The 13,797-nt window shown below is 44.6% G+C and overlaps 1 protein-coding gene across 1 annotated transcript in view; it reads left to right on the forward strand.

Moving 5' to 3' along the window:
* The window catches only part of APOB (apolipoprotein B), a 39,397-nt gene that overhangs the window by 12,859 nt on the left and 12,741 nt on the right, over positions 1–13,797 (forward strand). Inside the window, exons 15-24 of the mRNA XM_067703607.1 lie at positions 255–431; positions 1,856–2,047; positions 3,542–3,709; positions 4,166–4,377; positions 6,892–7,074; positions 7,780–7,901; positions 10,789–10,999; positions 11,566–11,741; positions 11,868–12,055; positions 12,529–12,674. Of these exons, the coding sequence (XP_067559708.1) occupies positions 255–431; positions 1,856–2,047; positions 3,542–3,709; positions 4,166–4,377; positions 6,892–7,074; positions 7,780–7,901; positions 10,789–10,999; positions 11,566–11,741; positions 11,868–12,055; positions 12,529–12,674 (1,775 nt within the window). The remainder of the gene's footprint in view (positions 1–254; positions 432–1,855; positions 2,048–3,541; positions 3,710–4,165; positions 4,378–6,891; positions 7,075–7,779; positions 7,902–10,788; positions 11,000–11,565; positions 11,742–11,867; positions 12,056–12,528; positions 12,675–13,797) is intronic.

The raw sequence follows: 13,797 nt of genomic DNA on the forward strand, positions 1-13,797 counted from the left end.
AATCTTTGGTGTAACTATTTATGCTCTCTGAACCTTAGCTGCCTCTTCCAGAAAACAGGCAAGCGATAAGTTCTGCCTGTCAAGATTCTGCTGAGATTTAAATAAGACAACTCACGTGGAGTGCTAAGCTCAGCTCCTGCCCTGGAGTTGTCACCGAATACTTGTTTAATGAATTGGGCATAAAGAGGGGAATGGAAGGCTGACAGACAACAGAGAAACATGATGGCATTTTCTTGCCTGATTTTCTTTCTCAGATTGGTCTGCAAGGAAAAGGCTTTGAGCCAACACTGGAAGCTCTTTTTGGCAAGCAAGGGTTTTTCCCAGACAGTGTCAACAAGGCTTTGTACTGGGTTGATGGTCAAGTTCCTGATCATGTCTCCAAGGTCTTGGTGGATCACTTTGGCTACAACAAAGAGGATAAACGTGAGCAGGTATGTTTCTGTTAAGTATCCTCTCAATGAAAGCTTTGGGTTTCAATGCGAAAACGTTCTTGTCTAAGCCTGGAAGTCACCAAGGTACTATCTAACTGAAGTGACAACTATGGCTATTATTAACCAGTCCAGTGAGGATAAGAGCCAGTATCCTCTGTGGGTGTGGGCCTCCTGGAGATTCAGTCTACCCACATCCAGACTCATTAGAGGCCTAACATAATTAGAGGCTCTCTAACATTAGAGGCTCTCTAACATAGAGTTCATAATAGTATGAACTCTGGGGCATGGGTTTGAAATCTAACCTCACTCTCTTCAAGCTCTGCATACCTGGACAAGTTGCCTGATGTTATGTCTGTTTCCACATCCCCAGATTGCTAATAATAATCCGTACCCTTCACGAGGATATTTAAAGACTAAATGAACTGAAGTATGTAAAAAGCGAAGCCAAGTGCCTGACTCTTAAATTGATTACTCAGGAAGCAGATAGTATTATACTCTTTATTTTCATGTTTTCATTATTACTAACTACCTTCTTTGGCTCTCACCCACACCACTGCACTAGCTTATGAGAAGCTAGCATGAGCCTCCACTTAAGGAGTAGAAAATAGATTGTATGATCTGGAGCTTCTTATGCTTTAGCTTTTTGCTACCCAAAGTGTGGTCATCATTGGCATCACATGAGAGCTTGTTAGAAATGCAGGTTCTCAGGCCCCACTGGGCTCTGCTGAATCAGAACCTGCACTCTAACGAGACCCCCAAGGAACTGGTGTGCACATTTCAGTTTGAGAAGCAGGGCCATAATTTACTCCTCCATGCTCGCAAATGGTCCCACCTCTGTCTCCTAATTTACTTACCTCCACTTGAGGCTGAGGGTCTTTGATCTGTTTGGAGCCTTTCAGTCAATCACTCTTTTCTTCCTCAATGCCCAAGCATCAGTCTATGGAATCCTAATCTCTAAGAACTTACCTAGATAAGAACTTACCTAGACCAGGTGTTTTTCAAGCTTTTGGCCAATGTATGTAGCAGCTATGCTTTCCCAAGAAACCCCTAGTGTTTTTGCCTCGTCAAAGGAGAGAGGGAGTAAGCAGGGGAGGGGTTGGCAGACAGAGGGTCTTCTAATCTTGGGGAGCCGTTGGGATCCTGGCATCCTGGAAGGCGTCCCTTACCATGGCTACATCATTCAAGTTAAGAGCAGAGTGGAAGCGCCGTTGTCCCTGAGCGTCTTCGTCTCAGTCTGGAGGAGCTAGTATCTACCTTCTGATAAAAGGTGGGAGCCTGATTTCAGTGTCTGCCCTGTGCCCCCGCCTTGAGCATTTGTGTTTAGGCCCATCCCGGCTGCAGCAGGTAGGTCCCACATCTAAATCTATGGGTGTTTGTTTGACAACACTCACACCTCACTAGACGTTTTGTTGTTAAAATCCCAGGACATGGTCAACGGAATTATGCTCAACGCTGAGAAGCTGATCAAAGATTTGAAATCCGAAGACTTCCCAGAAGCCAGAGCCTACCTCCACATCTTGGGCGAAGAGCTTGGCTTTGTCAAGCTCCAGGACCTCCAGCTCCTGGGGAGGCTGCTGCTCAGCGGTGCCCGTACCCTGCAGGGGGTTCCTCAGATGGTGAGTGGGTGACGGGATTAGCCTGGGCTCCTTTTAGGTCTCCCAGGCTCCCTTAAGACCCCAGCCACACAAACCAGAGAAAGTGCTTGTACATCCTTCAGAGAGGCAGGTTTGTCTTGAATTTCAGTGAAGATGATTCTTGGATCCTAAGGATTGATAACATTTGGAAATTAAGCTATTCATCATGTTAGATGTATCTTTTAACAGCGTTCATTTGTTCATCTGGAAAACAATGTTAAGTGTGTCTCCCTCTACCTATGCTACAGGTTCCTTTTAATATTGAAACGATGCAGTGATTATGAAACAACATATGTAGAAAACTGTAATCCACTATCTAAATATGAACTATAGGGTTTTTTTTTTTTAAGTTTTTTTTTTTTTTTGGCTGCGTCAGGTCTTAGTTGTGGCACGCGGGCTCTTCGTTGCTGCGCGTGGGCTTCTCTCTTCATTGTGGCACATGGGCTTCTCTCTAGTTGTGGCGTGTAGGCTCCAGAGCACATGGGCTCTGTAGTTGTGGCGTGTGGGTCCCAGAGCGCATGGGCTCTGTAGTTTGCGGCACGCAGGCTCTCTAGTTGAGGTACGTGAGCTCAGTAGTTGTGGTGCGCGGGCTTAGTTGCCCCGCAGCATATGGGGTCTTAGTTCCCTGACCAGGGATTGAACCCACGTCCCCTGCATTGTAAGGTAGATTCTCTACCACTGGACCACCAGGGAAGTCCCTATAGTGTTTTATAATTATTAATTTATTAAAAAGGGAGAAAATATCCAAGTATACTCCCTAGGATATAATGAATAATAATGTGGCTTTAATAAAAGAGATCTCAAGTTATTTTGCAGGTGTGTTATAAAGAACAAAGAACAATACATACTTGTATGTACATCATCTAAATAGCTCATCAGTTTTGGTTTTTTTATTATTTTTTAAAATATTTATTTATTTATTTGGCTGTGCTGGGTCTTAGTTGCGGCCTGCGGGATCGTCATTGTGGTGTGCAGGATCTTTTAGTTGCAGCATGTGGATCTAGTTCCCTGACCAGGGATCGAACCCAGGCCCCCTGCATTGGGAGCACGGAGTCTTAGCCACTGGACCACCAGGGAAGTCCCAGCTCATCAGTTTTTAAAAATCGGTTTTACCATAATATATTGTGCTGCAAGTTAAACCCTCATTTACATTTAGACTCCAGAAAATCAGAATTAAGCCATGCTATGCAGTGATATTTAAAGTTCATAAATCTCAGAGGCCCAGAAATATTCTGAAATGCCTTCTAAATCACCAGTTGAAAACAATGTGGTATTTACACAGGGCAATTTTCTGTATCCCAATTTGTTGAAATCAATCATCATTCATCTTATTAAACTATTCAGCTAATTAAAATATGCTGGTCCCTTCCTTTCTGGATAAAGAAGAATAACCATTGTCTAATGGGGGGGGAGGTCGCATTTCACAAAGCCCACTTTGATGAGGCGTACTTTTCGTCTCCCCTGTCGGATCTACAGATTAAAGAGCTCGTAAGGAAAGGTTCAAAGGGTGACTTGTTTCTTCACTACATCTTCATGGACAATGCCTTTGAACTCCCCACCGGACTTGGATTACAACTGCAGGTGTCCTCCTCTGGAGTCATCACTCCTGGAATCAAGGCTGGAGTGAAACTGGAAGTAGCCAGTGTAAGACTCCGTCCACTTTTTCCTTCCGTAGGTTGTTCTTTTCCTCCAGGGTGGGTGTCTTGTGCAAGTTAAAAAATGTGTTTCCAGTTCAAGATGAAGTGCGTCACCATTGGAATCACCTCGTTAACTGTTACGACAAACGTCAGGCTTCCACTAGGATGCCCCACCTTGCTAGTCCTGCTGGGGCACGGCAGTAGCATGAGAACTCAGCTGTTTCTGTCGTCCTTGTGTCTTGTTATGCTTCAAGTTAACTTGGGCACTTGCTATTCCTGGGTATCAGTCTGGCCCTGGACGACTGAGAACTTGGCTTTTCCTCCTACAAACGAATCGCAGTAACGTTTCCTCTGGTGTGAGCCATTCAGAGATATTTGCCCAGGGGTGGGAAGGATGGCTGATCTGACTGCAGGGGACTGAGGTTATTTAACAAAGCTGAATAGGTTGTTTTGTGACTTACAGATACAGGCAGAACTGGTGACAAAGCCGTCTGTGTCTGTGGAGTTTGTGACAAGTATGGGCATCATCATTCCGGACTTTGCTAGGAGTGGGGTCCAGATGAACACCAACTTCTTCCATGAGACAGGCCTGGAGGCGAGAGTAGCCCTGAAAGCTGGGCAGCTGGAGTTCATCGTTCCTTCTCCTAAGAGGCCAGTCAGGCTGTTCAGTGGCAGGTAATTCTTTCAGTTAGATCTGATGAGCCAGTCTGAAAGAAGGAATTATGACTACAGGGTTTGGCCAGGCTAGACAGCTGATTGAGATAATTCAGGCCCCAGTGGATCTGGGGGCGGTGGTGGCTGGAGAGAGAGAAGGTACTGGATTACCTATTTTTAACCTGGCCTAGACTCAGTATGTAATTACAGTTTCCTCGACTTTTCACATTTTACTAAGATGAGACTTAAGACCTACTGATTAATTAGTTGCTGTTAGGTTGTGTTTTCTTGTTGTTTGTTTTGAGAATGAAGAAGCACTAGCTATAGAGAAGTCATCTTTGGGAAATGGGTATTTTTCCCAGGAAAACCACCAAAGGACATACTGATTTGCAGTGGCTAGTTCAGTGCATGAAGCATGGAAGTCCTACTCTCCTGATTATGGGATGCTGCCTCCTATCGAGAGCTCCATTTTCAATGAAATCTTCAAACGTTGATTTACCTTAGTTTCCATATTTTGGACACATTAATTTGTCCATTCAGATATAGTGAGGCAGCAGTGACTATCGAGTGAGGGCTCGGTTAGAGGAAGCAGGAGAGGACCATGAAATGACATATCACGGAGCCTGTGGCAGTTAGGGAAAACCTTCTGAAGAAAGCCACACTTGAGCTGATCCCTGGAAGCTGTGTCGGAGTTATGCAGACAGAAGAGAAAGGAATGACTGTTCCCAGGCAGAGAGAAAAGCACATGAAATGGCCTGAAGGAAAAATGATACGGTTTGGGAACTACAAGAAATTCCATGAGGTCAAGTACATGGGGAGCATGGTGAGAGAGGAAGTGAGAGGCTGGCAAGGGTCAGCCTGTGAGCCGTCTTAGGGAGATTGGGCTCTTCTGAAGGCAAAAGGGTTTCAAGTGGGAGCATAAGTAAAATAAGGTCGGTGCTTTAGAAAACTCTGACTCCAGAGCGGGAAATGGGTGGAAAGGAGGCATGACTGGCAACAGGGAGACCAGTCAGGAGCCTGTTCCAATCACATACAGGAGGGAGACGATAGTGGCCACACCCGACAAGGGCCAGGTTGACAGATGAGTGAGCCAACCCCAGAAATCCTTAGGAGGTAGAAACACAAGTACTTGGTGATTGACTGACTGAATATGGTGGTCGTGGGGGGGCGGAGAAAGAGGCAGGAGGAGTCAGGGGTGCCCTTCTTTGAAATAAGGACTAAAGAGGAAGAGCAGCTGGCGTGGGGGACAATGACGAAGTCTATTTTCAACACGCTGCACTGGAAGTCCTGTGAGCCAGCCGACGAGAACACCCAGGCGTCAGCGGACCCGTGGGTCTGAGCTCAGTGAAAAGGTCTGAGCTCTGAATACAGATCTGGGCATCACTGGCACATAGCGGCGGTTGAAGTCCAACAGTGGTTAGTATAGAGTAAGGCATGAGGGACTAGGGCAGAAACAGGCAGAACAGACACACCAGAAGGGGAGAGGAATAAGCAGCAACGAGTGAGAAGGGGTGACCAAAGCCGGAAAGGGGCCCAGAAGCCCAGGAGTGGCCACGGGGTGGATCACCCCATAGACAGGCCAACGCTGGCACGTAGGGTCCCAGCCCACCAGCAAACGTTGGTCTTAGGGCACCCCAAGATGAGGAAACAATACTGAGAAAAGAACACGATATATCAAAGATCCTTTCGTCCTTGGATGAAATCAGGACATTGTTGAACTTTCTGGCACTTACTAATTTTTTAAGTACGTACTTGGGAGGAGGATACCATAATCTTTTCAGGGGGTTCGGGTTCAAAAGTCTTAATCTGGCCATAAGTGAGCAACTCTACTGAATGCTTCCAAGAGATCAAGGAAGGCAAAGCCTCAAAATGTCCTTTGGAGCTGACTGGAGCTGCTGATGAAAGCAATTCCAGAAGCACCATGGGGGTGAAAGTCAGATCCCTGTCCAGTGAGATGGGTGTTGAAAGAAAGTGGAGACTGCAAAGGCAGACAAATTTCTTGACTGTGAGGGAGACAAGAGGGGGCTAGAAGGGAAGGAAAGAGGTGTGTGTGTGTGTGTGTGCGCACACAGTGGGAGAAGAAACTTGAGCATGTTTAATGCTGGTGGAAAGAAGCTAGTAGAGAGAGATTTCAGAGGAAAGAGAAGCAGGACACCTCTTATCCACACTTTAGGGAGGAAGGGGCAGCCCTGAGGTCCGATCCCAGCGATGATTACTGACCCCTCTGAGCCTCTTTCCTCTGTAAAAGGAGACTCTTAATGCCCACTGTTGTGGAAATTACAGATAACAAATGTGACGAACTTAGTGCAATATCTTAGTGCAAGTTGTTTCAGGAAACGTAAGAGTCACCGTGATTGTTAGCCTTGTTAATGTTCTTACTTTTCTTTGTTTCTGAGTAAATCAAAGAATCTGAGGTGGGTGTGGACAGAGGGGAGACAGAGGGCAGGATAAGGGGGCGTTTGTGCTGCGAGAATCAGTGATGTTCATTTCGGTCCGTGACTTGAAGATAACTCAGATTTTTTCTTCCTTCACCAGTAACACATTGCATCTGGTGTCTACCACCAAAACGGAAGTGATCCCACCTCTCGTTGATAACAGGCAGTCCTGGTCAACTTGCAAGCCTTTCTTTATTGGCCTGAACTACTGCACCACGGTTGCTTATTCCAACGCCAGCTCCACAGACTCTTCTTCCTACTACCCGCTGACTGGGGACAGCAGGTCAGAGATGTCTCAGTGTCCCCACCCAGCACATGCTTACCTCCTACCTTATGGCAACCGAGCAGGGCCAAGAAAAAACGCTGTGTGTTGTAGATGTCACGTCACCAGCCTCAGGAATTTGCACCGTCCTTTGATTATTTAGAACAGTTGTCCTTTGCCCAACACACCTGAAGGGTACCTACCTAACCTTTGAGTCTAGGGTGGGCGTCTTCATAGGTGGGTAGGAGTGGGGCGGTGCTGGAAGGTGAGGCGTCATGACCCCTAAGGGAGGTCTTTGCTCAAAAAATAAACAACAAGGGACTTCCCTGGTGGTCCAGTGGTTAAGACTCCACGCTTCCACTGCAGGGGTCACAGGTTCGATCCCAGGTCGGGGAACTAAGATCCCACATGCAGCACAGTGCAGCCAAAATATAAAATAAAATAAAATAAGAGTTACAGGACAAGTCTTATCCTCGTTCTCAGCTTTGCTGACACAACCAACCAACTCCTGCTTGTCCAAAACCCCAGGCACCCTGGGATCTGCCCTTGCCTTGGGCTTTCAGAGGGACTGAAAGGGATCGTAAAGATCATCATTAGTTAAGGACAAGAGACAATGTTAAATAAGGACCAGATTTTTGTTGCAGTTGAGGCTGACTTGTTTTGGGGACGTTGTCACCATCATGAAAGCTCTAACATTATGCATCACACGCATCGTAACATCTTTAGATTTGAACTGGAACTGAAGCCAACAGGAGAAGTAGAGCAGTATTCTGCCAGGGCATTCTACGAACTCCAGAGAGACGGTGAAGCTTTGGTGGACATGCTGAAGTTTGTAACTCAGGCAAAAGGCAAGTGCCCAGAAAAGGGTCCCTCTCTCTCTCTGCCCTCGGTCTCAGGTCCAGGACTCACAAGCAGAATATATTTAATTTAATGTATTTAACAAATATTTACTGAGTGCCAGATAAGCGTCAGGCCTGTTCTGAGAGCTGAGGGTAGAATAGTAAACAATGGAGATAAAGTCCCCATCCTTGTGGAGTTACAGTAAACAACCAAGTAAATATTCAGAAAGTCAGATTAGTGCTGGGGAGAAGAATAGAGCACAGAGGGGTCTAGGGAATGTCAGGAGTGGCAGCAAGGAGGAAGGATGGGGGAAGCCAGTGCCATTTAGAATGATAAGTGAAACCCTCACTGGTAAAGGGAGCATAAAAAAAAGACGTGAAGGAGGGAAGGGGATAAGCCGTGTGGAAAGAGCGTTACAGGCTGAGGGGCGAGCTGGTGCAGAGGCCCTGAGGCAGGTGCATGGCTACTGTGTTTGAGGAAAAGGAAGGAAGCCAGTGTGGCTGAAGCAGGAAGATCAGGGAGGAAAATGGTAGATGAAGTCAGAGAGGTAGGGGGTTGTGAGGGAAGGACAGTCTTCTAGGCTGTGTACGGATGTTAGTTTTTACGATGAGTGAAGTAAGAAGCTACTATTTTTTTTTAATTGAAGTATGCTTGATTTAAAATGGTGTGTTACTTTCAGGTGTACAGCAAAGTGATTCAGTTGTACATATATTCTTTTTCAGATTCTTTTCCATTATAGATTATTACAAGATACTGACTATAGTTTCCTGTGCTATACAGTAGATCCTTGTTTATCTCTTTTATATATAGTACTGTGTATCTGTTCATCTCAAACTTCTAGTATACCCATCCACCCCCTTTCCCCTTTAGTAACCATAAGTTTGTTTTCTATGTCTGTGAGTCTGTTTTGTAAATAAGTTCATTTGTATCATTTTTTTTTAGATTCCACATGTAAGTGATAGCATATGATATTTGTCTTTCTCTGACTTACTTCACTTAGTACAATAACCTCTAGGTCCATCCATGTTGCTACAAATAGCAGTGTTTCATTCTTTTTTTATGGCTGAGTAGTATTTCGTTGTATGTATATACCAGGTCTTCTTTACCCATTCATCTGTTGATGGACACTTAACGTTTCTTCCATGTCTTGACTATTACAGATAGTGTTGCTGTGAACATTAGGGTTCATGTATCTTTTCAAATTAGAGTTTTTGTCTAATTTGGATATATGCCCAGGAGTGGGATTGCTACATCGTATGGTAAGTCTCTTTTTAGTTTTTTAGGAAACCTCCATACTGTTCTCCATAGTGGCTGCACCAATTTACATTCCCATCAACAGTGCAGGAGGGTTCCCTTTTCTCCACACCCTCTCCAGCATTTGTTACTTTTAGACTTTTTGATCACGGCCATTCTGACTGGTGTGAGGTGACACCTCATTGTAGTTTTGATTCGTGTTTCTCTAATAATTAGCAGTGCTGAGCATCTTTTCACGTGCTTGTTTGCCATCTGTATGTCTGTTTAGTTCTTCTGCCCATTTTTTGATTGGGTTGTTTTTTTTGATATTGAGCCGTATAAAGCTGTTTGTATGCTTGGAAATTAATTAAGCTGTTGTTGGCAGCATCGTTTGCAAATATTTTCTCCCAGTCTGTAGGTTGTCTTTTCATCTTGTTCATGGTTTCCTTTGCTGTGGTTATAAGTTTGATTATGTCCTATTTGTTTATTTTTGAAGAAGCTACTGTTTGATTTATGTTTATGTTGAAGAAAGACTTGAGGTGGGGACAAGAGCAGAGAAACTAGTATGTAGGCTGTCAGAGTAATCCAGGCCAGAGACAGTGGTGCTTTGGGTTGGAGTGGTGATGGCAAAGGCGGTTGGACTCGGCCATGTTTTAAAGACTGGGCAGACAACAATCTGCTGATACAGTAGGTGTTCAGGGTGAGAGAAAAAAGGCAATCAGGACGACTTGAAGTTTTTGGCCTGAACAGCTGAAGAACAGGGCTGCCACATCCTGAGATGGGGGCACAGGTTTTAAATGTTCACTTTGGAAGATTTTTTATGTAGGAATAATATGTCACAAAATTCAACAAGGAAAACAAAACCCGCAGGAAGGGGGGGGGCACACAGGGGGCACATACTGAAAAAAAGTGTCAAGTAACGATTTTACAAGAGATGTAAAATGGGTATTGACCTGTGAATTCAAGGAAGCCTGGAAATCTTGTGGCAAAGAAAGGAGGAGCCGGGGAGAGGGGAAGGCAGGGCAGGGTGGCAGCGAACCAGGAAGGGTGTCGTAGGCAGACGATCATACAGAGATGTCACGTGTGCCTGACACAGAAGGACCCCGAGCCCTTACTGGTCCCTGAACACGCTGAGTTTTTCTCATATCCGAACGTTTGCCTTTCTGATTCCCTCTGCCTGGAAGGCTCTCCCTGCAGAATGCAGCGCAGCTCAGCCTCTCTCTTCATTCAGGTCTCTGCCCACACATCCTCTTGTCAGAACTTCTCTGACCACCACACGTGAAATAGCACCTGTTCTATCCCTTTCTCTCCTTTATCACCTTATCCGGTTTTACTTTTCTTCTGAACAAACATGTATTGCCACCTGACATAAATAATGTACTTGCTTATTGTCTGTACCCCTCCCATTAGAATGTCAGTTCCATGAGGGCAGGGGCCTCCAGTGCCAAGAGCAGTGCCTAGCACGCGATAAGCAATCAGTAAATACTTACAGATTGAACAAATGTGCAAGTACCACTGAGTTAAAAATTTAAGGTAAAATCCTAAACTGTGTCCTCATTTGAGCACATTAAGTACTTGAGGTTTCTCTGCCTTTTTCTCTCTCTTTCCTTCCTAAACATATCTTCTGAATAGACATCTTGATTCTCTTGTACACTCTTCCAGGTGTGAAGCAGACCGAGGCTACTATGATGTTCACATATAACCGGCAGAGTAAGACTTTGTCCAGTGAAATCCAGATTCCAGATTTTGATGTTGACCTTGGGACAGTCCTCAGAGTTCGTGATGAATCTGCTGAGGAAGAAAAGTCTTACAAGCTCACCCTTGACATTCAGAATAAGAAAATCACTGAGGTCACCCTCACCGGCCATATGAGGTAAGGAAGGCTCAAGGCAGGGTCTGACCTGAGCTGTGGGCCTTCGTGGCTCTTTCCTTTCTTCCTTTTCAGCTTGAAAGCTGACCAAGGGGTCTGCACTTTAAGGGGCAGACAGAGCCCTCAACACTGTGACCCTCTGCACGTGTCCAGTTGGATCTGCCTACCGTTCATTGGGTACTTACTATTCATCAGGCACTATACTGGGTACTTTAAAGAAATTATCTCAGCCCTCATAATAAACTGCAGATAGGTATGAGTGTCCCTGTTTTATAGATAAGGAAATGGTAGCTCGGAGGGGTTAAATAATTCGGCCAAGGCAGTAGAGCTAGTAAATGGTAGAGCAGGATTCAAACAGTTTTCGAAAACCTTCTCTCTCCCATACCTCCCTGGAGTGTCCTGAATTTGTAGGGAGTTAGCTTTAGGAGTTAAGGAATTCAATCTCTGCTCATTTCTCTGAGCCATTCACGTATCTTGTTTTCATCGCCACAAGTGGAACTTGCATTGAACCCTGCCTATCTCTTTGGAATGAATGGAGTCACTGATGTCAACTTTTTCTTTTTCAATAGTTATGACAGGAAGGAAGAAGGCAAAATCAAAGGTGTTATCTCCATACCCCGTTTGCAAGCAGAAGCCAGAAGTGAGATCCTCACCCAGTGGTCTCCCTCAAAACTGCTCCTGCAGATGGACTCATCTGCTACAGCTTACGGCTCAACAGTTTCCAAGAAGGTGGCATGGCGTTATGGTAAGCACGTCTTCCCCACGTGAGCACTTCCAAGAGCACGGTGTACTCGACAGCAGTGCGTGTTGACAGCCACAGGTGGGAGCTGACCTGGCACTACTGACAACTATTTCACGTGTGTGTTTTCAGATGAAGAGAAGATTGAATTTGAATGGAACACAGGCACCAACGTGGATACCAAAAAAGCAGCTTCCAGTTTCCCTGTGGATCTCTCTGATTATCCTAAAAGTTTGCAAATGTATGCCAGTAGTCTCCTGGATCACAGAGTTCCTCAAACAAACATGACTTTCCGGCACATGGGTTCCAAATTAGCAGTTGTAAGTACACATCAGCCAGTCAATAAATACACGGTTATAAGTGCTAATTACATAGTCAGCTCTGAGTTAGTTAGGTGAAAGAGTATCCAGAGATGGATAAGGCATGCTTCCTACCCCCAGGGAATTCCTGGGGAGAAAAAGAAGCACTCACGTATGCATAGTTACCCAGTTACACAAGGCTATGTTTTTAAATACCAGATGAATACTACTAAGCAGAAGAGTTACCTAAGATATCACAGGGAGCTTCAGGACACTGACTAGGGGTTTGACTATGCTACGTATTCCTTTTATAAAATACAGGAAGAGATTAATTACTGACAACCAAAATTCATAATTTTTATGATTTATTTTTTAACTTTGAGTATACCGTCCTGCTTAGTGATCGAGCTGCCAAATACGGATTCTCACCTGATGTTAACTGTGTTTGATGCCCACCCATGCCCATTGCTTTCAAAACTTCTATTATTTTGTAGGCAACAAGTACATGGCTTCAGGAGGCATCGAGGAATCTTCCTTATGCCCAGAATTTACAAGATCATCTCAGTGGCCTACAAGAGTTGTACCTCCAGAAAATGGAATTGCCAGACTTCCACATCCCAGAAAACCTCTTCTTAAAAAGGTAAAAAGAGGAACCAGAAAAATTTCTTGAACCATGAAAAGTAAATGGAAGATTTTACTTAGCATGATCTAGACTTCTTTTAAATTTACATTTTTAAGGGAAACAAGGTAAGCATTTTAAGGAGATTAGTAACTGTCACATAAACATTGTGGCATTTTCACATTTTTAAATATGAGGTCAGAATGTGAATGCCAACCCAGTCGGAAAAAAAAAAAAAAAAAACCTAAGAAAGTAATTAGGAGATGCTGGTACTTCCACCGTAAGATGTTTTATTCACTTAGTTTTAAAACTGAATTTGAAAGCCATTCACTTTTCCTCTGCTGTAAGTGAACTCGCCTTATGCTCAGGATCAGGATATACTCGTAATCGTGAAGAATTCAAGAGTGGCTGGCAGACTTGTTGGCTACAGGCTTGCTGTTGAGCTCACAGGGTCAGAACAGCCATTGGGCATGGAATGAAGGCACATTCTGAGAGCATATGTCACTTTAGCAAAATAGCATCATCCTTATGGGGAAGTCAGATTGGAAAATGCTCGGTCCCCTTCTGTACTTACAGAAATACATGTGATGCTTTGATTTCTGTCATGAAAATTTAAAACTCAGAGCATGAGCTGAAAAGACTACAGTCTGTTCTGGATTGGCTGTTCTCTGTGTTATCCTCAGGGTTTAGAAAACAAGTGGCCTGTGTCACATGGGCCTTTCCATAGTCTGTGTCTGGGCAGCAAAGTGTAATAGGCCAGATAAGTGTGTGAAAGGGCTAAAATCCACCAAAACAGTCATATGGACAAAATATGAAGATAAGAGAAAAAAAGTGGCAGCTTCAGAGGACCCAGGAACCTCTTCCTTCACTCCTAGTGTTTCCAACCAACAGTCTTGTCTGTGCTGTGCTGAAAAGGCAGGACCACAGGACCTTAGAAGTGGATGGGGCCTTATCAAGCATGGGATCTCATCATGAATGTTGGGATCTGCATAGGCAGCATCCAGTCCTTGACGGAGTAATGCAATGAATAGGTGTTTGTTTACTACACTTACACTCTGCCATCCTACTTTCCTCTTGTGAGTTGTCAAAATAGTCCATTGTATGTGCACAGTACGGAAAAGATTGGTATTTTAGGTATTTTTTT

Source organism: Pseudorca crassidens, chromosome 14 (genome assembly GCF_039906515.1).
Source record: "Pseudorca crassidens isolate mPseCra1 chromosome 14, mPseCra1.hap1, whole genome shotgun sequence".
Classification (NCBI taxonomy): Eukaryota; Metazoa; Chordata; class Mammalia; order Artiodactyla; family Delphinidae; genus Pseudorca; species Pseudorca crassidens.